This window comes from Electrona antarctica (assembly GCF_951216825.1).
Source record: "Electrona antarctica genome assembly, chromosome: 9".
Classification (NCBI taxonomy): domain Eukaryota; kingdom Metazoa; phylum Chordata; class Actinopteri; order Myctophiformes; family Myctophidae; genus Electrona; species Electrona antarctica.
The window spans coordinates 55,117,985-55,143,655 of record NC_136790.1 but is presented as its reverse complement, the minus strand read 5'-3'; the positions used below and the strand labels follow the sequence as shown (position 1 = coordinate 55,143,655).

At 44.5% G+C, this 25,671-nt stretch overlaps 2 protein-coding genes across 3 annotated transcripts; one reads left to right on the top strand and one right to left on the bottom strand.

Annotated features, from left to right (window-relative positions):
* Positions 1-12: 12 nt before the first annotated feature.
* On the top strand, positions 13-19,885 carry rab24 (RAB24, member RAS oncogene family). 2 transcript variants are annotated; one of them, XR_013790838.1, is made up of 10 exons: positions 13-397; positions 2,587-2,703; positions 3,104-3,172; positions 3,862-3,940; positions 11,856-11,923; positions 13,047-13,146; positions 13,747-13,797; positions 15,022-15,081; positions 17,048-18,329; positions 18,410-19,885. XR_013790838.1 is itself a non-coding variant. In XM_079510403.1 (9 exons), exons 2-9 carry the CDS (start codon positions 2,593-2,595, stop codon positions 17,116-17,118), a joined length of 609 nt encoding a protein of 202 aa, XP_079366529.1. In that variant the 5' UTR covers positions 13-397; positions 2,587-2,592; the 3' UTR covers positions 17,119-18,370. The 2 variants fall into 2 exon arrangements, 1 of the variants encoding a protein (XP_079366529.1); XM_079510403.1 differs by lacking the exon at positions 18,410-19,885 and having other exon boundaries at positions 17,048-18,370.
* A 3,056-nt stretch (positions 19,886-22,941) lies between these two features.
* On the bottom strand, positions 22,942-23,991 carry LOC306930064 (chemerin-like receptor 1; the record flags this gene model as incomplete). The annotated part of the gene is made up of 1 exon (XM_079510807.1): positions 22,942-23,991. The coding sequence occupies one exon, from the start codon at positions 23,989-23,991 to the stop codon at positions 22,942-22,944; it is 1,050 nt and encodes a 349-aa protein (XP_079366933.1).
* Between the last annotated feature and the right edge of the window lie 1,680 nt (positions 23,992-25,671).

The window sequence follows — 25,671 nt, the reverse complement described above, 5'->3', positions numbered from 1 at the left end:
AAACGGCTCTGGGTGGGCTAGTGTTTATAGTTCCGCCTCGTGAGGCGCGGCAGGCAGCCTCATAGCAGCAGCACGGCTGGTTGTTGTTTACGTTGTTTACTAACAGACTGAAGGGTCAGTAATCATCCATCACTGACCGACAGTCAGTGGTCAGTCACCTGCTTTGATGAGGTTCCAGTTCCTCTGTCCTGGATGTCAACACACAGCTAGTCGTTAGCATCGTTAGCATCAGTACAGTGACAGTCCCTCTACTGTACTGACTGTAGCCTGGCTTTCATTTTCGTCTGCGCAAAAAAACCCAAGATTGACGATAATAACAGCCTGTAGGCCTTTATCTGCTTCATGTCGTTAGATGTTGTCTATAGGCTGAAGAGCTGATCTCACATCCAGATAACAGGTATGGTTATTATGACTTGAATTGTATGATGTCTGATTCTTATCTCATAGCTGCTTTGTTCTCTGTGTCTGTCTTTCTGTCTGTCTGTCTGTCTGTCTGTGTCTGTCTCATTTGTGTCTTCTTTTGTGTCTATGTCTGTCTGCGTGTGTGTGTGTGTGTGTGTGTGTGTGTGTGTGTGTGTGTGTGTCTGTCTGTCTCGTGTGTGTGTCTGTCTGTCTGTCTCGTGTGTCTGCCTGTCTGTCTGTCTGTCTGTCTCTGTCTGTCTCATGTGTGTCTGTCTGTCTGTCTGTCTGTCTCATGTCTGTGTGTGTGCGTGTGCGCGTGCGTGTGTGTAACAGTGATATACAGTGTGTCATTAATCTGTCGTCTCGTGTTTGTAAAGAACGTTTCAAATGTTTACATAAAAAAAACAAGGCTTTTTATTTCTTTTGTATCTCTTTTTGAGAGTGAGATCTGGCCAAGAGGCAGACATACAATTACACAACAGTGGTTCCCAAAGTGGGGTCCGGGGACCCCCAGGGGTCCTTGAGGGAGTTCCAGGGGGTCCCCAGCTAAATGATAGTTTGGAACCAAATGGACCCTTACGGGGGGTCTGTAACTCTGAGTGGGTCCATTTGGTTCCATTTGTACACTCTCAGAGTTAAATTAACATTGATTTTACAATATAAATCGGGGGTCACAGAGATAGAAATGCCATTAAATGGGGGTCCGTAGACTAATGCATGTCAAACTGGGGGTCCTTGAAATTAAACGTGTTGAGAATCACTGCTAGAGCCGTAAAAATCTTCTCTTATGGGGGGTCCCTGGCATATGTTTTCAAATGGGGGTCCACGAGCTAATTGGTGCCAATGTGGGGGTCCTTGACATGGAAAAGGTTTGTGAACCACTGAAATACATTACAGAAAACAGACAGAGTAATTAATACATCCATGTTTATCCTCAAGAATACTTAAATACAATACAATAAGAAAGAAATCTACAAAGAGGTACCAATCCCAAGAGACGTGAAAAGGGCAAAGTGCTACGTTGTTATAGAAATGTACAATATACATAAGAACATAAATATATGAGTCTAACACAGAGTGCTACTAGTACATGTCCGAACATGTGCAAATGTTGGAGTGTACGTATAACGTAAGAGATGTGATCCTTTTGAAACTCCCCAGGGGGATTTTCAATGAGCAATAAGGACATTATGAAATAAGTACCCATTCCAGCTTATCGGCTGAGCTCATATAGTTTGTAACTGGTTGCCAGGGGTTGGGAGGGACGATTCACATAGAGAGCGTACGGGTCCATTTGGTTTCGTTTCACGCTCTCAAGAGTTTTTTGTTGTTGTTAAAACATCTGCGTTACATAATTTACCAAGAGTAGAATAATTCGTATCTGTTGTCTCTACTATTATCCCATTTTGACCTGAGATCAGATTCTAAAAATGTCTTCTACATCCTGACAGTTTTCTGAAAAAGCTATGTTTCTATGTCAGTCGTTCTTCGATTTTTCAAAAAATAGCAGACCTACAAGCTCGTAGCGCGCCACTCGGTGGCGCGCTATGAGCTTGTAGATCTGCTATTTTTCAATAGCTAAAGCATAACATAATGCTAACACCAAAAGGGGTTCCCGCCCAAAAGGGGTTCTAATGGTACCAACATCAATTTGGAAAGAATTGTGGACAAAATCTTATCCAACGACAACAAAATATGCTTTAGTTTTTGGCTCTGACAACCATGGGGAAACAAGGGAGCAGTTGAATCATACACTTCTAGAGGTCTATAATATCGTGTGTCATATTTCAGTCATATTATTTCCTTTCTAAAAACAATGATGCAGTGGTGTACAACAGGCTGCTTTTAGCAGTTCCTGCTCCATCAGTGATGTAAATAGCTTGCGAGCGCGCGCGCTGTAATGTTTTTATGTATTTCTGACTGGACTCCTGGAAGATTAGCTGATATTAGGCTAAAAGAGATCCAAATATAATTCACATACAAATTCAAAATAAATAGTGAAGGGAATACGGATGTTCTGTTGGTGTCTCCCCGTCCGTATTAATTAATCAATCAAAGGTGGTGTTTTTACCTGGTTGCTAGGTGGTCATGATGCGGGTGGATGCTAAGGTGTTGTTTTTACCTGGTTGCTAGGTGGTCATGATGCGGGTGGATGCTAAGGTGGTGTTTTTACCTGGTTGCTAGGTGGTCATGATGCGGGTGGATGCTAAGGTGGTGATGCTGGGGAAGGAAAGTGTCGGGAAGACCAGCCTGGTGGAGAGATATGTCCATCAACGCTTCCTGGTTGGACCGTACCAAAACGTACGTATTACTTCCAGGTTGGACCCAAGGACTGTCTAAAGAGGACGAGACGCGAAGACCGTACGGGCGACGCCATGTTGCTCCATGGAAGGAAACTGAACGTGGAAGTGTTGGCTGCATATAGCCCATTGCGCATGTTCTTTCCTTCCATGGAGCACCATGGAGCAACATGGTGTCGCCCGTACGGTCTTCGCGTCTCGTCCTCTTTAGACAGTCCTTGGTTGGACCGTACCAACACGTAAAGGTAAAATGTATGTACGTATGAACTGAAAGGAATAATGGATGTGATCTTGTGTCTTCCAGACCATCTAATATAATAATGGATGTGATCTTGTGTGACCATGTGATCTTGTGTCTTCCAGTAATAAAGTAATAATGGATGTGATCTTGTGTCTTCCAGACCATCGGAGCTGCTTTTGTTGCCAAGTCCATTCAAGTTGGAGACAAAGTGGTGACCTTAGGAATCTGGGTGAGTTTATTATCACTGTGGTGACCTTAGGAATCTGGGTGAGTTTATTATCAAAGGAGTGACCTTAGGAATCTGGGTGAGTTTATTATCAAAGGGGTGACCTTAGGAATCTGGGTGAGTTTATTATCACTGTGGTGACCTTAGGAATCTGGGTGAGTTTATTATCAAAGGAGTGACCTTAGGAATCTGGGTGAGTTTATTATCAAAGGGGTGACCTTAGAGGAATCTGGGTGAGTTTATTATCAAAGGGGTGACCTTAGGAATCTGGGTGAGTTTATTATCAAAGGGGTGACCTTAGAGGAATCTGGGTGAGTTTATTATCAATGGGGTGACCTTAGGAATCTGGGTGAGTTTATTATCAAAGGGGTGACCTTAGGAATCTGGGTGAGTTTATTATCAAAGGGGTGACCTTAGAGGAATCTGGGTGAGTTTATTATCACAGTGGTGACCTCAGGAGGCTGGGTGAGTTTAACCCATTTTGACCTGAGATTAGATTCTAAAAATGTCTTCTACATCATTTTAGTCTAGTTTGTATTTTGTCGGTGAAATTGTCAGTATGTTTAGTCATAGTTTTAGTCATCATAGCTTAGTTTCTATTTCATTTTTGTTTTTGTCGGTAGTCGTCCAACATTTTCCGGCATAGGTTTTAGTCGACAATATTAATATAACGAACATTGTCTGTCTCTCAGGACACTGCAGGGTCAGAGCGATATGAAGCCATGAGTAGAATTTATTACAGAGGAGCCAGAGCTGCCATCGTCTGTTACGGTAAATATACTACAATACTACTGATGTTACGGTAAATATACTACAATACTACTGATGTTACGGTAAATATACTACAATACTACTGATGTTACAGTAAATATACTACAATACTACTGATGTTACGGTAAATATACCACAATACTACTGATGTTACGGTAAATATACCACAATACTACTGATGTTACGGTAAATATACCACAATACTACTGATGTTACGGTAAATATACTACAATACTACTGATGTTATGGTAAATATACTACAATACTACTGATGTTACGGTAAATATACTACAATACTACTGATGTTACGGTAAATATACTACAATACTACTGATGTTATGGTAAATATACTACAATACTACTGATGTTACGGTAAATATACTACAATACTACTGATGTTACGGTAAATATACTACAATACTACTGATGTTACGGTAAATATACTACAATACTACTGATGTTATGGTAAATATACTACAATACTACTGATGTTACGGTAAATATACTACAATACTACTGATGTTACGGTAAATATACTACAATACTACTGATGTTATGGTAAATATACTACAATACTACTGATGTTACGGTAAATATACTACAATACTACTGATGTTACGGTAAATATACTACAATACTACTGATGTTACGGTAAATATACTACAATACTACTGTGTACTAGTAGTACTACTACTACTACTAGTACTACTACTACTACTACTACTAGCTCTGATCCATAGCTCTAATGCGTTGCATTTAGAGCTATGTTACTCTCAACTTCCGCCGCTCACATGAATGCAGACCAGCCTCTCCTCTTTAGCGTAAATAAAAATAATGTTTTTGCTACTCAGTTTCAGTTTATTTTATTTATAGTACAAAATCACCCCAGGGGGTCTCTGTGCACTTTACAGCATTAATACATCAAAAAACAAATCAAAGACACAAATAGCATAGCAATAAAAAACATAGTAAAACATGGTAAAATGTATGAATCATACTGATTAAAACTAGGCGGAACCGTAGTGTATAGAAAAAAGGTGTGTTTTTAGCCTTGACTTAAATATGTCCAGGGAGTGTGCATTTCTGACATCCTGAGGGAGAGCGTTCCAGAGACAAGGGGCACGGTGTGTGAAAGCTCTGCCCCCAACCGTTATTTTATTGTGTGTGTTGTGACTGAGTTTTCCAGCATCCTGAGAGCTTGGAGGGATGTATATATTTATTAAACTGGACATGTAAGGTGGTGCGAGTCCGTTTAAGGTTTTATAGGTCAGGAGGAGTATCTTGAAGTCGGCTCTGGCCTGTATGGGTAGCCAGTGTAGTTCTATTAGTGTTGGTGTGATGTGGTCAAATTTCCTTTTTCTGGTGAGTACTCTAGCTGCTGCGTTTTGTACTAATTAGTTACTCCGCCTTCTACCGATATTGCCCAGAGAATTGCCTCAGAGAATATTTTTCCTCCGGTGAAAAAATATCCCTTTCTGGCCAAAAAGTACAGTGTATACGTGTGTGTGTGTGTGGGGGGGGGGGGGTGCTCCGAGTGCGTCCACTAAGGAAAGTAGGCTTTCTAATGACACAACCCGCCTTTGTTTTGGTGTGTAGTAGCAAAAACGTTATTTTTATTTACACTAAAGAGGAGAGGCTGGTCTGCATTCATGCGAGCGGCGGAAGTTGAGAGTAACATAGCTCTAAATGAAACGCATTAGAGCTATGGACCAGAGCTACTCTACTACTACTACTACTACTACCATTACTACTATCCTCCTATCTCTGTGTTGAAGCAGTTGCTCTGAAGTTGCACACGGGAACGATATTTTTCACTTTTCCCAAATTCAAGCTGTTTATTATAATCTTTTTGTAACTCTGTTTAACACCGCGGCCAGAGTTTTTGACATTACTGGCCAGTGGCCACTGCACATACTGACTCACTGGCACAGCAACAGCATTACTGGCCACTGCAAATACTGACTCACTGGCACAACAGCAGCATTACTGGCCAGTGGCCACTGCACATACTGACTCACTGGCACAACAACAACAGCAGTGACAACAAACACACAGCAATTATTTGGCATAAAGGCAAACATTGGTGAGAAATATTGTCCTGTCCCCTTCACACGCCTTGCATGAATCGGCAGGCAGATAAACTCCATCCCCAATAATCACACCAACAAAGACGTTCCAGTTGTCTTTACTGTAATCACTGGCAGTAGGGTAAAACTGACAGAAAGAAAACATACATACAATCATAATGAGTACAAATCACATGAATGCAAGTACAATGTAAATACGGTGAGTATGAGTAAATCATAAAACAATATAAAAGTTACACAAACTTCCAAATGTTTCCCAAACATAGGCTACGGTAAGTATAATGTTGCACAATACAATGCATAAGCACATGTCTCTAACCCAAACAGGTACAAACATTATTACCTAAATATGCAAAGTGTCTGTATTAAATCTTCACAAAACTTGTACAAATGTCTCTTAATTGTAAGAACATGTATAAATGATAACATAGAAAGTATTTGCGCTCTTACCAACGATGCTATCAAAGACTTAAACGTCAACTGAAGAGAGCAGAAACAGCATGTCCTTCTCTGAGCTTGGTACATGTAGAAATGATCAGCTCTGCACTAATCAAACTGACCTGCTGTCAATAGGAGCACTAACTAGACACACCTGTTGAAGTGCTTTGATCCTAATGATCAGAATGTCATGGTGACATTAAATGCAGTTACACAAATCAACACACAGGGGGTGCTAAATAACAAAATACAAAACTGACTGACTGAAGGCAGCACACTCCCCGCTTGGTATCCCAAGATACCACATTTCAACCCTTTAACAGTTCACTGTGAATGAAGAAGACACTTGTTACTAGTATACTCGTCAGAGAAGAGCAGTAGTACCACTTCAGCGACAGTACTAAGAAAGAGTTATGATTCCTAAAGTCCAGTCATTCCCTTTGGACTGACAATCCCTCATGAGCACCACAGTTCCTGGTGGGATGTTTGGCCTACTGGAGGTCCATTTCCTTTGTGACTGCAGGGTAGACAAGTATTGCTTGTGCCATCTATCCCAGAAGGTATTGGCGAGGCTTTGCACGTGTCGCCACTGGCGCTTGTACAGGTCCTTGCTGTCAAAATCTCCTGGAGGAATTGAGTAAGGGCCGATTTTCTGCGTGTGTAGTGTGACAGGAGTGAAGATTGAATGGATCCTGCTTATCTGTCGAGACCGGCACTAGAGGTCTCCAGGTAGAGAAGCGCTCAAAGCGCTGAGATCCATGTCTGCTGTCATGGGCGGTGGATGTGAGCTCTGTCACTTGTGTGCAGATGTCTTTATCCCGTTCTGTGTCCAATAGTTTAAAGCTTGCTGTCTTGAGAGACGTCGTCTCTGGCTGAGATAAGACTGCAGGCCTGCTGAACCAGGCGGTGTCTTGCAGACAGACGGCAGGGATGGACCTTGTAACATGGTCCGTAGGGTTGTCAAAACCTGTGTGACAGTTATCCTCTGCAACTGGGATCTTCAGATAGGGAGCTGCTCCTATTGTTTTGTCTGAAGCATCCGAAACGACACTGAGTTCTTTGAGCAGGGTGTCTGTCAGAGACACTCTTGTTTCTGGCCTTGGTATCTTGTAATTGTGTTCGGTCTGTTGAAAGACATGTTCTCCGTAATCTCCATATGTGGGAACCTCCACATGGTCAGGGATGGGGAGACCTGGGACCTTGCTGCTGTACCACTTTTCCTTCACGACATAGCGAATAGGGCATGGTTCGTGGTGATCGGTATCCAGAGTGTTGGTAAAGTAGGTGCTCACAGTAACTGGTTTGTGAACATTACTCAAACAAACATCGCCAACAATCACCCATCCCAAATCTAGTCTTTGAGCATAGGGTGAGTCACATGGCCCGTTTATCTGTTCCCGTGCTTTGTGAATCTGAATGATGTCCCTGCCAAGCAGGATCATGATGGGAGCCTGAGGGTCGAGCTTTGGGATCGTGGGGGCTATAGGTCTCAGATGTGCATGGTGCATTGCTGCTTCCGGTGTAGGGATTTCCGAGCGATTATTCGGAAGTGCGTTGCACTCAATCAGTGTTGGTAGGTCGAGGATAACCTGTCCATCTATGGATTCAACCCGGAATCCATGTGCTCTTCTGCCTTTTGTTTCAACTACACCAGCACACGTCTTGAGAGAGTAAGGATAGTTGTAGCCCTTGATGCCGAAAAGGTTGAAGAACTCAGACCTTACTAAGGAGCGATTACTCTGATCGTCCAGTATCGCATATAACCGGATGGCCTTTCCCGGCTGACCAGCAGGGTAAACTTTCACAAGACAAATCTTCGAGCACGACTTGTCAGTGAGTTCTGCTCCACAGACCTGTGTACAGCTTGAGGAAACTGTAGTCTCTTCCGTATCCTTCTCTTCCTCCCCGCCATGCTCACATGCAGGGGATTGAGCCTGTGCGGACCAAGGAGCAGGCCCAGGGTGTAAGGCTGAGACGTGACTCTCGCTTCCACATTCATTACACTTTATGCTGCTGTGACAGTTTTTGGCCAGATGTGATGATGAGGCACAGCATTTGTAACAGATGCCCAGTTGCTTTAAAATGGCTTTCCTATTCTCAATGGAGTTCTCCCTAAATCCACGACATCTAGGGAGAGGGTGAGGTTTGTTGTGTATGGGACATTGCTTAGTAGGATCCACCTTACTCCTACGTGTTGTGTCAGGAGAGGTGGAAGGAGACACTTCAGTCTTATGGACCCAGATTGGAGGCTTCTGACTGCTGGGCTTAGGAGCTAACTTTCCCATAACTGGAGGGTCAGCACTGCTTTGTATGAGCGAGAAGCTAGGATCATTTCGCATTTTAGCTTGCTCACACACAAATTCCACAAAGTAGGTATACGGTGGGAAAGGAACGTTGTACTTAGCCTTGTACCTAGAACCTTGAGAGAGCCATTTCTCCTGCAAATAATATGGCAGCTTCTGCACAATGGGCCTGATGCCCTGGGCGCTGTCTAAGTAGGTGAGTCCCTGCAATTCTCCATCATATTTAGCAGCTTCAAGCTCCATTAACAAGTCACCGAACTCCCTTAACTTCTGGTGATCCTTGTTAGCAATCTTAGGGAAGCTATCCAATCTACCAAACAGCGAACTCTCAATGACCTCTGGTGACCCGTAACATTGGTCAAGTCTATCCCAAATCATCTTGAGACCCCTCTCAGGGTGATGGACATGTACGGCTCTCATCCTTCGCACATGTTCGCCTGACTCGATGCCTAGCCACTTCACCAAGAGGTCCATCTCTTCACTGTCTGTGAGGTTTAGACCTCGTACGGCATTTAGGAATGATGCTTTCCAAGCCCTGTAATTCTCAGGGCGATCATTGAACTGCAGAAGCCCTGAGGACACAAGTTCGCGTCTTGCGAAAAACCTGACAAGTTCTGACATACTGTCAGCAGGACTAGTCGGAGTTGTGCGACTTGTGTGATCCATGGTTCCCCCTGAACTCCTTATATTCTGGGACTTTCTATCTGAAGAGTGTGACATGTGATCATGGCGCCTGCTATCTGGAGAGTAGGACCTGCGCTTATGGGGCCTCCTATCTGGGGAGTGGGACCTGTGAGCCTGGGCCTTCCTATCTGGAGAGTGGGACCTGTGAGCCTGGGCCTTCCTATCTGGAGAGTGGGACCTGTGAGCCTGGGCCTTCCTATCTGGAGAATAAGACCTGTGCGCTTGGGCCTTCCTATCTAGAGAGTGGGACCAGTGAACATCAGTGTACATACTGGGCTGTACTTGAGTTCCAGCAAATGAAACACGCACTGGCGAATGATGGCCATGACTGGATTCCTTAATCTGAATGGGATGCTGCACAGTATCTGTGGGTGCATGGTGTACAACACTGTCTGCATCTTGTTGATTAACATTGTCTGCAGAGACTTGTCCTAAAGCTGTTGATGCCTGAGAAGTAGATGGCTCTGCATGCTGTTTCACATACTGTTTGGTGCGCTCTACTGGATCATGGCTTTCAAGATCAATGTTAGAACCACGGTCATGATCTTGCTCCTCCATGATTGCCTCTAATGCTCCAGCTTTAGCCTCTGCAATTGCAGCTTTTTTCTCTGCTTGTAGAGCATCAAGTGATATCTCTAAACGTGCTTTTTCCAATTTGATTTTGCTCTCCTGTATTATAAATGCAGCCTCCGTTTTAGCAGCTTCGGCATCAGCACGAGCCAAGGCTGCAGCTGCACTAGTGGATGAGCGACTCGATCTTTTAGATGAGCTTGAGGCGCGTGACCTTGTATGGTATGATCCAGATTCAGATGAGGATTTAGATGACCTTTTGTCTGACATCCTTGAAGAATATTCGTCTCTGAATGCAGTTTAGTATGGCCTGCTGCACTCACTGTTGTGATGTACTGTTGTGAAGCTCGTTCTTCGCTGTTTGGTCCGTCTGAAAGCGTTGTTTTACTGTCCTGTCCCCTTCACACGCCTTGCATGAATCGGCAGGCAGATAAACTCCATCCCCAATAATCACACCAACAAAGACGTTCCAGTTGTCTTTACTGTAATCACTGGCAGTAGGGTAAAACTGACAGAAAGAAAACATACATACAATCATAATGAGTACAAATCACATGAATGCAAGTACAATGTAAATACGGTGAGTATGAGTAAATCATAAAACAATATAAAAGTTACACAAACTTCCAAATGTTTCCCAAACATAGGCTACGGTAAGTATAATGTTGCACAATACAATGCATAAGCACATGTCTCTAACCCAAACAGGTACAAACATTATTACCTAAATATGCAAAGTGTCTGTATTAAATCTTCACAAAACTTGTACAAATGTCTCTTAATTGTAAGAACATGTATAAATGATAACATAGAAAGTATTTGCGCTCTTACCAACGATGCTATCAAAGACTTAAACGTCAACTGAAGAGAGCAGAAACAGCATGTCCTTCTCTGAGCTTGGTACATGTAGAAATGATCAGCTCTGCACTAATCAAACTGACCTGCTGTCAATAGGAGCACTAACTAGACACACCTGTTGAAGTGCTTTGATCCTAATGATCAGAATGTCATGGTGACATTAAATGCAGTTACACAAATCAACACACAGGGGGTGCTAAATAACAAAATACAAAACTGACTGACTGAAGGCAGCACAATAGGGGTAAAAAAAAACGTGATTTGCTACAGCTGTGTGCAAATCAATGTTGTCTTGCACGACACATAGAAGAAAGTTCACCACAATGCAGCTCTTGTCATGAAAATGAATTAGTAGATGTCACATAAAACGAATGACTGTATGTCACATCATCAGATAAATCACTGTTACTGATCATAAAAGTAATTGCCGGGTATGTCGGTTGCTTGCCATGTCAAAGACCTTTATGTGTCATTGGATACAAACTGGTATGTTTAGTTATAACACTGTGTTAAACCATTTAGGCCTGACATCGAAATTTAAAAAATGTTTAATGTTTCTGTATCAGTGGTGCTCAATATTTCATGTCCTATGTAATAGGCCGCCAACCCCCATTTGAAAATACAGTATGTTATTCCAGGAACCCCCCAGAAGCAAAGATTTGAGTTAAAAACTTTATATATATATATTCAAAGATTTGTGCCACATTTTCACGATTTTTCAGAAATGGCAGACCTACGGCACCGAGTGCCGCACTATGAGTTTGTAGATCTGCTATTTTTCAATAGCTAAAGCATAACATAATGCTTAAAACACCAAAAGGGGTTCCTGCCCAGAATGAGTTAAAGTTAATGAGTTACTAAAACCACCGTATTCCTCATGAATATGACTGTAGTGTTGTAGTGTGTCAGATCTAATCCCCTCCAACCAACCAGATGTGAACATATGGATACAGTGTGTCATTTTGTGTTTTGTAGATCTGACAGACAGCAGCAGTTTCCAGAGGGCGCGCTTCTGGGTGAAGGAACTCCAGAACTGTGAAGAGGTAATAATAACCTACCAATAACATATCACAACATTCTACATCATAATTATAGCTTCTGAATATACTACGCATTATTTTACTCATTAGGACCTTTGTCAAATACCTAAGACCTTAAGGTTGAAGGGGGGGGGGCAACCTTAGGCACGGGTGCCAACATTGGCAGAGTGAAGGGTGATCACGGCTTAACACATTTTGTGCCCAAGACGTCTGTGGACGTCTTTGAAAAAAATAAATAATAATCTTTTATTTTTTATTTTTTTTTAAACCAAAAAAATCTTAACAATGTTTTTTTTTTTTTTTATACGTGGTGCTAAAGTTTGTGTTTTCGCCATTGAGAATGCATTGGGCGTTTAAATTAAATAACTCAGAAACTATAAAACATTTCAAAGTAAAAAGTTCCAGCATGTGTCTCCACAGTCAGCTGAATTAAAAACAAAATGAATGGATTTTCTAGGTGAAAGTGATTTTCACCCACTTTTGCGTGGGCGCACTTAACACGAGGCCTGCCGGGAACATAGGAATTTTAAAACGTAGAATCTTGTGGCCTGCCACAAACGGAAAAGCCGTTTTAACAGCGATGTATTAATTAATGCATGTTTTAATACGATCGTATCGAAATCTACCGTCAGTTAGCTTTGTTATGCTTCTGACACAATGGGCGCGGCCATTTTGAAAATGCGCGCGCATCCACTTACATTGCCGGCTCTGGTTTCAGACGGCTTTATCTCACAGAAGCGACATTGCAGAGGACGCTTTGTCCCAGACAAGCGTTTTCAACGGCCTGTAGCAGGCGCTGTGATACTCGCGGTCAGCTTTTTCCACCGCCGAGCGAGACAACAACAACCGGTCATGATACCACACACAGCAGCTTTTCACAGGAACAATGCGATTACGGATATTTGGATCTTCAAAGTAAGTGTTACGCGCGATAAAACCTTGGCAATACGCAATCGAGGGATTAATGAATGGCGGCAGGCAGACGGTTAATCAAGTTAATAAAGCATGGCGACATGTTTGTGTGTTTTTCAGTTTCACATGTTCAGAGATATTTGAGTATAATTGTGTGTGTGTGTGTGTGTGCAACTGTGCATGTGTTTGTTTGTGTGTGTGTGTGTGTGTGTAGCATTGTCAGATCTATCTGTGTGGAACCAAAGTGGACCTGGTCGACGCAGATCGCAGCATCAGGCAGATCGACCGCCACGACGCCCAGGACTTTGCTGACGGTAGGTCTGGGGAAAAAATGTTTTGAAATCGGTGTTGATTTTGACAGCAACTCTTTGTTTTAGTCATAGCCTTTTGAATAGTTTTAGTCACCTGGAATGTTGCAGTGTTAGTCTGTTTTTTGTCAACTAAATGTCATAAGATTTTAGTCGACTAAATCTACAGTTGATTTAGTCGACTAAAATGTATTTTGGCGGGCCTTGATGCCGTCGTAATGACTGATTACATTTGCTGAACATAGCTGATCTACAAGCTCACAGCGCGTCGCAGCGCGACGTGTTGTGAGCTTGTAGATCTGCTATTTTCAGCATGCAACCAAGTGTAAAATGACTTATACTGGATCTCTTGTCCACTAGTCCCTTCCTAACATTTTAGTCTAGTATTTATTTCTTGACTAAATTGTAATCATAGTTTAGTTTTCATTTAGTTTCCATGTAGTTTTCGTCAGTGAAAAAAGGTAGTTGACGAACATATTTTTGTCATTAGTTTAGTCGACGAAATTAACACTGTTCTGCATGCCTTCCTTGTTGTTTTTATGTGTAAACGTAGAAGATATTATTTTCTGTGTAAACGTAGACGTGACACATGCTTGTCGTTAACAGAGATCGGAGCGCAGCTGTTTGAGACTTCCAGCAAGTCGGGAAACAACGTAGGTAAGTCCACCCTCCTTCTGGGACGATCTCATTGGTCCACCCTCCCCTCTGGGACGATCTCATTGGTCCACCCTCCCCTCTGGGACGATCTCATTGGTCCACCCTCCCCTTCTGGCACGAGCTCATTGGTCCAATGACAATATAACGATACAGAGACACCTCCCTGACAATATAACGATACAGAGACACCTCCCCGACAATATAACGACACAGAGACACCTCCCTGACAATATAACGATACAGACACCTCCCTGACAATATAACGATACAGAGACACCTCCCTGACAATATAACGATACAGAGACACCTCCCTGACAATATAACGACACAGAGACACCTCCCTGACAATATAACGATACAGAGACACCTCCATGACAATATAACGATACAGAGACACCTCCCTGACAATATAACAATACAGAGACACCTCCATGACAATATAACGATACAGAGACACCTCCCTGACAATATAACGATACAGAGACACCTCCCTGACAATATAACGATACAGAGACACCTCCATGACAATATAACGATACAGAGACACCTCCCTGACAATATAACGATACAGAGACGCCTCCATGACAATATAACGATACAGAGACACCTCCCTGACAATATAACAATACAGAGACACCTCCCTGACAATATAACGATACAGAGACACCTCCCCGACAATATAACGACACAGAGACACCTCCCTGACAATATAACGACACAGAGACACCTCCCTGACAATATAACGACACAGAGACACCTCCCTGACAATATAACGACACAGAGACACCTCCCTGACAATATAACGATACAGAGACACCTCCCTGACAATATAACGATACAGAGACACCTCCCCGACAATATAACGATACAGAGACACCTACCTGACAATATAACGATACAGAGACACCTACCTGACAATATAACGACACAGAGACACCTCCCTGACAGAGACACCTCCCTGACAATATAACGACACAGAGACACCTCCCTGACAATAACGCAGAGACAGCTTGTTTATTTTTGGACCACAACGCTTCTAGTAGACTATATTAAGATGAGCCCATGTTATTCTCCATAGAGAAACTACTTCCGTGAACCAGGGGATGAGCAAGTGACGTCTAATTTACATATGTTGAGTCTTGTGTGTGTGTGTGTGTGTGTGTGTGCGTGTGCGTGTGTGTGTGCACGTGCGCGTGCGTGTGTGTGCGTGTGCGCATGCGTCAGATGAATTGTTCCATAGGGTAGCAGACGACTACAACAGCTCCAGCTTCCAGTACATGTCAGGTCAGTATTAACCTGATTCCACCAGATGGTGGCAGTATTGAGTTCACCAGTTCCCTCCTCCTGCCTGCATCTGGTCTCTCTCTCAGGCAGAAACGATGAACCCGGAAGCAGCAGGACAAAAATCTGATATCTCCATAATAATTTTGAGTTGTAGGTCCTGTTAGGTTGAGTTTATATTTGCGCTGTGGCAGCGCTTCAATATGTCATGAGTCTCACGTTGATCCAGCCTCTAGCGGCCTCATATCGCTCCGGACAGAATTGGTCCGGAGTACATCGTCTCTGCCCGAGAGACTCCAGACTCTCCCTTCTGGCAGAATGCAAATGTTGTCCAGCAGGGGGAGTGGTTTCACCAGGCTAGGTCAGTATGACACTTATATTAACCCATTTTGGACTGAGGTCGATTTAAAAAAAGGCTTCTAAATCCTCATGTTTTTCTGAAAAACCTATGTTTCCATGTCAGCGGTGCTCAACCTTTTTCATGTCAAGGACCCCCAAAATTATCTCTATTGGGCCACCGACCCCCATCTCAAAATATGTAGTTCCAGGGACCACACAGAAGCAAATATTTTAGTTAAAAATGTCCGCTCTGAAATCTGAAACGATTTTTCAAAAATAGCAGATCTACAAGCTCGTAGCGCGGCACTCGCAGCGCTACGAGCTTGTAGGTCTGCTATTTTTCAATAGCTAAATTATAACATCTTTAAAACACCAAAAGGGGTTCCCGCCCAAAATGGGTTAAACCTGTCAAACTCACATGAAATACTGACGTATCCCATTCATGAGTGTAGATCAGTACTTCCCAAACTTTTGTAAAATGTCAAGGACCCCCAAAATGACCCTCATTAGCCCGCGGACCCCCAAAATGACCCTCACGCTCAATAGCAGATCTACAAGCTCATAGCTCATGAACTTGTAGGTCTGCTATTTTTGAAAAGTAGTGAAAATTGTGGTGCAAATCTTTCAGAGCAAACGTTTTTAACTCAAATCTTTGCTTCTGAGGGGGGGGGGGGGGGTCCCTGGAACTACATATTTTCAGATGGGGGTCGGTGGCCAATTACATATCATTTTTGGGGTCCTTGACGTGAAATATTGAGCACCACTGATACAGAAACAGGGTTTTCAGAAAACTGTCAGGATTTAGAAGATATTTTTTAAATTTCGACGTCAGCCCTAAATGGGTTAATGTCCATGTTCCAGCCATTCATTTGGCAAAAAAAATTAATATAACTTTTTTTATTTAATTTTTTTTATAATCTGGGGACCCCCCAAAACAATGACGCATTGTGAGCTTGTAGATCGGCTATTTTTTCAAAAGATGTTTGAAAACTTGGAATGGGACATCCTTGCAAACGGGGAGCGATAAAACGTGCCTATAGTTAATTTTCAATGAGACCTGCGTTTTTGCTCAGAGAAGTCTCGGTGCGACAACGCAAGCGTATTTACGTGGGGCTGCGGCCCCGTGAATTTGTCGCGCGCGTGCTCGTTACGTGCACACGCCCCCCAACGACTCACCAGACCTGGATTCTGTTTAGCTTTTTTTTACGCTTGCGTTGTGGCGCCGCTCTTCAACAGACCTGGAGGAGACCTGTGTTGATCCAGGCAACAACTCCTGCGTTCCTCGCTTCACGTTTGCCAGGCCCTTAACCGTCCGTCGTTGTCAAGGACCCCCACAAATATATGAAATTGGCCCGCCGACCCCCATCTGAAAACATGTTCCAGGGACCCCCCCCGGAAGCAAAGATTTGAGATAAAAACGTTCGCTCTGAAAGAATATATATTCAAAGATTTGCACCACATTTTCACGATTTTTCAAAAATAGCAGACCTACAAGCTCGTAGCGCGGCACTCGGTGCTGCACTACAAGCTTTTTTTCAATAAATGCTAGCGCTGAAACGGTTAATTGACGTAGATGAATGGCAATGGTGCGAAGTGGGTTAAGTAAAACATCTCTGATGTGATGTTTCAGAGGACAGCGGAGCGGTGGACCTCGGACAGAAGAAAGACTCTTACTTCTATTCCTGTTGTCATGGCAACTGAACCTGGACGCAACAGGAAGTGATGTCACGCTGGCTGTAGATGGACGGATCTGGACGGACAGACAGAGGTCAAAGTTCACACAGTGAGACTTTTTTTTGTAGTTTTCAGAGTTCTGTTGTGGAATATTGATGGAGTGGTTGCCGTTGGATACCGGGACCATACGGCCATGTTGGAAAAGTGATCGCAGGAGGCGGGGTTTGTGTCCCAGGAGGCGGGGTTTGTATCCCAGGAGGCGGGGTTTGTGACATTTTATGTTCGGAATGATGCACCTTTTTTTCCTTTTGCGTAGCCAATGGTTTTCACCCCCTTTTTCTCAATGTATTCCTTTTACAAATGTATTCCTCCCACTGCTGGCTCACCTGCCGGTGAGGAGCCCCCACCAGGAGGATGTACTGTTGTGCCCTACTGGCTCTGCCAGTGAGGAGCCCCCACCGGGAGGACATAGGCCTACTGTTGTATCCTACTGGGTCACCTGCTAGTGAGGAGCCCCCACGGGGAGGATGTACTGTTGTGCCCTACTGGCTCACCTGCCAGTGAGGAGCCCCCACTGGGAGGACGTACTGTCGTATCCTACTGGTTTGCCTGCCAGTGAGGAGCCCCCAATGGGAGGACGTACTGTTGTATCCTACTGACTCACCTCCCAGTGAGGAGCCCCCGCCGAGAGGACGCAATGTTGTACCCTACTGGGTCACCTGCCAGTGAGGAGCCCCCACCGAGAGGACGCAATGTTGTACCCTACTGGGTCACCTGCCAGTGAGGAGCCCCCACCGAGAGGACGCAATGTTGTACCCTACTGGGTCACCTGCCAGTGAGGACGCACTGTTGTATCCTATACTGACTCACCTGCTAGTGAGGAGCCCCCACCGGGAGGACGTACTGTTGTATCCTATACTGACTCACCTGCCAGTGAGGAGCCCCCACCGGGAGGACGCACTGTTGTATCCTATACTGACTCACCTGCTAGTGAGGAGCCCCCACCGGGAGGACGTACTGTTGTATCCTATACTGACTCACCTGCCAGTGAGGAGCCCCCACCGCCTCCATCGTGCTCTTCCCGCGCAACACTCCTTGCTGACAGGCTCCACCCCCCCAGGCTGTAGGAGTACGTACAACGAACACCCTCCCCACCACCAGTAGTGTCCACATCCAAACTGGATCCAACCGCCTGGACTCAATGGTGGTGGTGGGGGCGGGGGGTTTGGGGGAGGCAGGTGCCCTTACCCCCCCACACCCCCCCAACGCCTGGACTCAATGGTGGTGGTGGTGGGGGCGGGGGGTTTGGGGGAGGCAGGTGCCCGCACCCCCCCAACGCCTGGACTCAATGGTGGGGAGGGGCCAGGTGCTTTAACACCCCTGCACCGCTCCAACACACGCCTAAGAATGTTTAGTTTCTTTAATATCACTCCAACATGGCCGTATGTGGCCTTACACCAGGTCTACATCTCATCTGCATGTATTGTTCGTTTACTGAAAGGAAGCGTATAAGTGATATTTTTTTGGTAAAAAAACACACAGGTATGAATATATATATACGTATATATATATATATATATATATATTACAGGTATTTAATACTTATTTTAACCAAGGAATATCACTTACCCTACCCTTTTCAAATACCATGTATTTACTTATTGGAGAAGGAAAGGACATCTCTGTCATTCTCTCTGATCTGGCATTAGCCCTGCGACACTTGGGGACTTGAGAGCTATACTTAACTTAAATAACCAGCTCTGCCCACCAAAAGAATGATGATCCATATTGCTGAAACTAGTTTAAATATGTACGCGTTACATGTAAGACAAACACACTTGGAATGGAAAATAGAGGGAGAAATGGAATTGATGTTTTGTTTTGTTTTTGAGTGGTGCAACCACTCCAAGGAACAGTAATGTCCCTATGTGACTATGTCCCGATGTTTAGAGTACCAGTAGGGGCAAAAGTGGCGCTGTTGTGCCAGAAACAGAGAGAGAGAGATAGTGTTGCACTGTTGCCTGCTAATGAGAGAGTGAGAGAGGGAGAGGCAGGGGGAGAGGGGAGTTGCACCACTCAGTTCACACAGGTGTGATTTTCTTTTAATATATATCTTGTAATGCTACCTGAGTAACTGAACATTTGTGCACAACATTCTTGCAAGCAAAGTATTGCATTGATGTCACCGGTGGAGTCCTCTGCCTAGTCTTACCAGAGACCCCCCCCCCCCCCCCCCATCTGAAAATATGTAGTTCCAGGGACCCCCAAGAAGCAAAGTTGTGTGTTAAAAACGTTTGCTGTGAAAGAATATAATATTGAAAGATTTGCGCCATGTTCACATGATTTTTCAAGACTAGCAGATCTACAAGGTCGTATAGCGTGGCACTTTACGAGCTTGTAGATCTGCTAATTTTTCCAACAGCTAAAGTTTAAAATAATGGTTAAAGTGGTTAAAAGCTAGAAGGTGACACAGATGTGTTCCAGGTCTTAATTACCCGTAAATGTAATCATTTTAATGCCATGCCGTGTTCCTTATCGTGTGCGATGGAGATTATGTTTGGTGCCATTATTACGAAGTGCTTTGCAAAAGTGCATATTTTTGTTCCGAAAACAAACTTAAGATTGCCTTGTTCTTTCTTTCTTTCTTCTTTTTTTGTGTTATGTTCTTGAAGTGGTGGATGCTTAATTTTGCTCTGATATTATTATTATCCCCCAAAAAACAAAACAAACCAAATCCGATGATTTGTCTTTATTTAACATCTCTGCCTTCATACAATAAATCGCCCGATACTCATGTGGCTGTCTGTGCATCAGCAGCAGCACAGCCAGTGTTAACCCATTTTGACCTGAGATCAGATTAAAAAAAATGTCTTCTACATCCTGACAGTTTTCTGAAAAAGCTATGTTTCTATGTCAGTCGATCGTTCTTCGATTTTTCAAAAATAGCAGACCTACAAGCTCATAGCGCGCCACTCGGTGGCGCGCTACGAGCTTGTAGATCTGCTATTTTTCAATAGCTAAAGCATAACATAATGCTGACACCTAAAGGGGTTCCCACCCAGGATGCGTTTTAAGGGCCTTTCAAACAAGCACTGATTTAACTCACTATAACCTATAGTTCATTTTCAACGAGACCTGCGGTTTTTTTCGTGGAGAAGTCGAGGGGCGACAACGCAAGCGTATTTTACGTGGGCGGGCGCGTTCCCATGAAATTGCGCTGGGATGGGAATGTGGACGCGAGGCCCGGTTCTACAACAATGCTTTATAAATCTTGTAGTAATCGGATTCGGTACATCTTTCACGTTTCCCCCCCCCCCCCCCCCCCCCCAAAAAAAAGTTAAACGAAAACAGCAGATGTACAAGCTCGCAATGCGGCACGCACATGCTCTCCCCCGGCTTTAATGGGGTTAATTAATCATAGGCGATGATGTCACTGGTTCTCAAACCTCTGGTACCCCCGGGGACCCCCCCCAGCGGTCCAAAATGGACCCTCAATGGGTCCGTAACTCTGCCCGGGAAAATTAACACTGAGGATTTTGCGATGGAGATTTGAGTCCCAGAAAAAAATACTTTTTTTTTTTTTATTATTATCAAAGTGGGGAAAATGTAAAATAAAATGAAAAGGTTGAGAATGGCTGGCATATTAGTTTATGTGTAAATAAATACTTGTTGAATGTATGGGCTCATGTTTACACGTGTATCTTTAACCCTTTTCGACCTGAAGACTATTCTACAAAATGTCTTCTAAATCATCAAAAAACCTATGTTTCTATATCAGTGGTTCTCAAACATGTTCACAACAATGCTTAGACATGTAATTGGCTGCCCCTCCCCCCAGAAGCAAAAAGATTTGCGCCACATTTTCACGATTTTTCAATAAAAATAGCAGACCTACAAGCTCGTAGCGCGCCACCGAGTGCCGCGCTACGAGCTTGTAGATCTGCTATTTTTCAATAGCTAATGTATAACATAATGCTTAAAACACCAAAAGGGGTTCCCGCCCAAAATGGGTTAATCCGAATGTATGGGGTCATGTTTTACACTTTAATCTGAACACTGACTGGGATGATGTGGATTTTGTTTATTTGTATTATTTTGTGGTGATGCTCGAGAATGACTTGATTCCAGATAAATATTGTTGTAAAATAAAAAGAACAAAGCACATGATGATAAAAAAGGCTGTGTTGATATTCAATAAAGTTACATTAATAAATAAACAATTTTGTCGACTTTGATAAAATGTTCGACTACCTTTTTTTTTCACTGACGAAAACTAAATGGAAACTTAAGGTATGATGAGAAAAACTAAAGACTAAATATATTGCCAATTTCGTCAACAAATAAAAACTAAAATGTTAGGAAGGGACTAGTGCAGGGGTTCTCAACGTTTTTGGCCGGGGACCCCCGGAAATGCTTTGGCAATGTCTCGGGACCCCCGCCCCCTCCCGACCCCCAATATAAATTGACTGCTACAATAACCTTAAAGTTAAACCATTTTGGGCGGGAACCCCTTTTGGTGTTTTAAGCATTGTTATAATTTAGCTATTGAAAAATAGCAGATCTACAAGCTCATAGCGCGCCACCGAGTGGCGCGCTATGAGCTTGTAGATCTGCTATTTTTCAATAGCTAAAGCATAACATAATGCTAACACCAAAAGGGGTTCCCGCCCAAAATAGATTAAGGCAACCGGCCGGTTCCATGCGCTGCACAAGGTGCCCTTTTTTAACTTGAGCACCTGCCCCTCTAAATGTCTGTGCACGCCACTGGACGTCACTCATGCGACTCCTCCATGTCTCTCGCTGTCACTCAAGTGACTACTGGCCAATCACAGCGCCTCTTTTCCGGGACTTATGTTTACGCACGCTTGACGCTCATTGAAGGCAAATGCTTTGCAAGGAATGTTGGGAAATTGTGCCTTCAATGGTGACACGCGCCTCAGAGCCAGAAAGGGCGTGTACGTATATATGTCTGTGTGGGTGGGGGGGGGGGGGGGGGGGGGGGGACACGAGGGAGGCGACCCAGGCATGGCACACTGTGGGCACAGAGTGGGACAAACGCACACATGCACGGTGCACGCTCACTGACTCGCTCTCTCGACACACACACATTTTAGGTCTTTATTTGGATCCGCAAATTACAAATTATTTTTACAGGGAAACAAATATAACAGGGTTGAACTTGACAGTTCATGGCACCTCCACACAGACAGACTGCCTAGAACACCTCCTCCTCCACACAGACAGACTGCCTAGAACACCTCCTCCTCCACACAGACAGACTGCCTAGAACACCTCCACCTCCACACAGACAGACTGCCTAGAACACCTCCACCTCCACACAGACAGACTGCCTAGAACAGCCTAGAACACCTCCACACAGACAGACTGTCTAGAACACCTCCTCCTCCACACAGACAGACTGCCTATAACACCTCCTCCTCCACACAGACAGACTGCCTAGAACACCTCCTCCTCCACACAGACAGACTGCCTAGAACACCTCCTCCTCCACACAGACAGACTGCCTAGAACACCTCCTCCTCCACACAGACAGACTGCCTAGAACACCTTCTCCTCCACACAGACAGACTGCCTAGAACAGCCGGAAACAGAGCAGCATTTGGCAAGTATTGTTAGGACACTCATGGTCAGTTTATGCACATGGCCCGGGCTTCCAAACATCAGTATAGTGAATCTACAGCGATACCCCAGGTCTGTTATGATTCCAAGTAATGGTTGCTACTTAGAATGTTTATCTTGGACGGACACACACACACACACACACACACACACACACACACACACACACACACACACACACACACACACACACACACACACACACTAGTGCTACAAGACAGTGTCATGCTCGTCCTTATTTGAGCTACTCGTGCGTGTGTCGTCCACTTCCTCCTTTCCCTTCCGGAGTGGACAGACACTTCCCTTCCAGAGACAGAGGAGGGACAGACACTCCTTGTCCTTCCAGAGACAGAGGAGTGGACAGACAACGCCGTTGAACACGTGCAACACGGTGCAGAGCGGCAGACCGTACGCCGAGGACACGGCCTCGCCCGCGGCCTCGCCCGCGGTGACCTGAAGCAGCGACAGCAGCAGCACGGGAGCCCAGCAGATGAGATGGCCGAAGGTCACGGGCCATAAAACCGGCGACTCTCTCTCCGGAGGAGTCTCCACGACGTCGTTCCGTCCGCCGCACTTTAGCGAGCGGCTCGCCACGATGACGACGACGGGAAACGCCAGTCCAAAGAGGACGCGGGAAACCGCCACCGCTGTCGTTCTCTCCACCGCCACGGCAGACGGGCTTCGCTTCGTGACGTAGTCGTAACTCTCGGCGCAAAACACGGTTCCGTTCCTCTCGGGGTTTTCCTGCAGCTCCATGGACAGCAAGGAGGGCGTGGCTAAGACGGCTCCCAGGAACCAGCTGAGGAGGACCGGGAACAGCACGTTCCCGGGGAGGCATTTCTTGGGGACACACCGCGCCGCGTGCCAGAAGGTCACGATGAGCACGGCGGAGAACATGTCGACGAACGTGACGTAGGAGGCCAGCTTGCACGCGGCGGCGCCGGACTCCCAGGAGAAGCGACGGAGCGCGCTGAGCAGGGACAGGGGGAGGAAGAGGCAGCGGGCGAGGTGCGTGGCGGCCAGGCCGAGGATCTGGGCCTGTCCGGCGGGCGGTCTCTTCTTCTTCCTGCGTCCGAAAAGGGCCGCCGCGATCACGGCCAGGTTGAGCGGCAGCCCGAGCAGAGCCACGGAGTACGCCGACACGTACAGGAGTCTGAGCGACGTGACCGCGAGCGAATCGTTGAATCCGATCGGTTGGTCGTCCTTGATCCACAGGTGGTCAGGAGGAAGGCTGTAGTCGTAGTCTGGAGTGTCCGTCATGTTGTCCGTGACCTGGACGAAGGAAGAACATATATGTTTTATATATGGGTGCTACAAATGTAAGGACTCCTACAAAGCAGAGCCACAATTCACTTTTTATAGAGGGTATGCTCTGTGACATCATCATCAAACCAGGAAGTTATGCAGGAACGCCTACTGAGTGGCAAGAAACTACTTCCTGGCCTTGACAGCCCATACATCCACACAGAAAAGTCTTATCTGATTGCATTAAACAACATTAAACAATGTTATACTCACTTTGCCTGTTGCTTTGCCACTCGATTTGCCACTCGATGTGCCATTCACTTTAAGCATGCGCATACTCTCTATTCTGGTCAGGAATATAGCTTGTCTAAAAATCTGTAGTTAGATTAATCGGCATCGGTTCGATTAATCAATCAGACCGATTAATCAATCGGTCTTTACAGATAAACAAGCCCAAAGTAACAGCTTGAACAGATCTACAAGCTCACAACATTAAATATAAAGGTATTTAAGTTAAATCTGACTTGCCTAAGCATGCAGTGCAGACACCCTGTTACATGTATCTTATAGAATGGACAAAATTATTATAATTTTTCAATACAGAATGAGATCATATGGACAATCGGTAATATCGGTTATCGGCCGTCACGGCAATTAATTATATCGGATATCGATATCGGCCAAAATGTCTCATCGGCACATCCCTAGTTTAAAATACATCACAATACAGTCATACACATAACAGTACTATATACATTATACACAACACAACATGTACGTCCCTATCCATCCCTCTAAGATGACCCTTTATAGGGGAGCCTTGTCTTCTGTTTAAATGAATGGAATGTCTTTTCTCTAATCATGTACTGTAGATCAGGGGTTCTCAACGTTTTTGGCCGGGGACCCCCGAAAATGCTTTGGCAACGTCTCGGGACCCCCGCCCCGCCCCCTCCCGACCCCCAATATAAATTGACTGCTACAATAACCTTAAACCATTTTGGGCGGGAACCCCTTTTGGTGTTTTAAGCATTGTTATAATTTAGCTATTGAAAAATAGCAGATCTACAAGCTCATAGCGCGCCACCGAGTGGCGCGCTACGAGCTTGTAGGTCTGCTATTTTTGAAAAATCGTGAAAATAAAAATTTACTTTTTTTTTTTTTCTTTTTTTTTTAAATAATTTGGGGACCCCCTAAAATTATTTGGCGACCCCCCGAGGGGTCGCGACCCACGGGTTGAGAACCCCTGCTGTAGATAACCAAGTATTCTATTCATGTTGTTGTTTTTTGTTTTGTTGTTTTGTTCTTGTTTTATATACTGCAATCATGTATTCTGGATATTCTATATTTCTTGTACAATGTTTCATTGTGTTTTTCATACAGTAGGTAGAGGCCTCGTATAAGCCCCGCCCCTTGGGCTTTTTTGCCTCAGCCTAGCACTTTACCCTTCTTATATTTATATGTTCACTGTATTGTTTTTATACTGTGCTGAATAAATAAATACTAAAATACTAAATACTGTGACCTCAGATTGGATGTCAGTTTAACACTGGTTTCCAGGCTGTTCCACTGTGTGGCTCCCCTAGACATGAATGAGCCTTTTGACCACTTTACTTTTAAATTACCGATATATCCTTTTAAAGGAGCATTCAGTGATTTGGGTGATTTGGAAAACCACCCAGTCTGCCCCGGTAACAA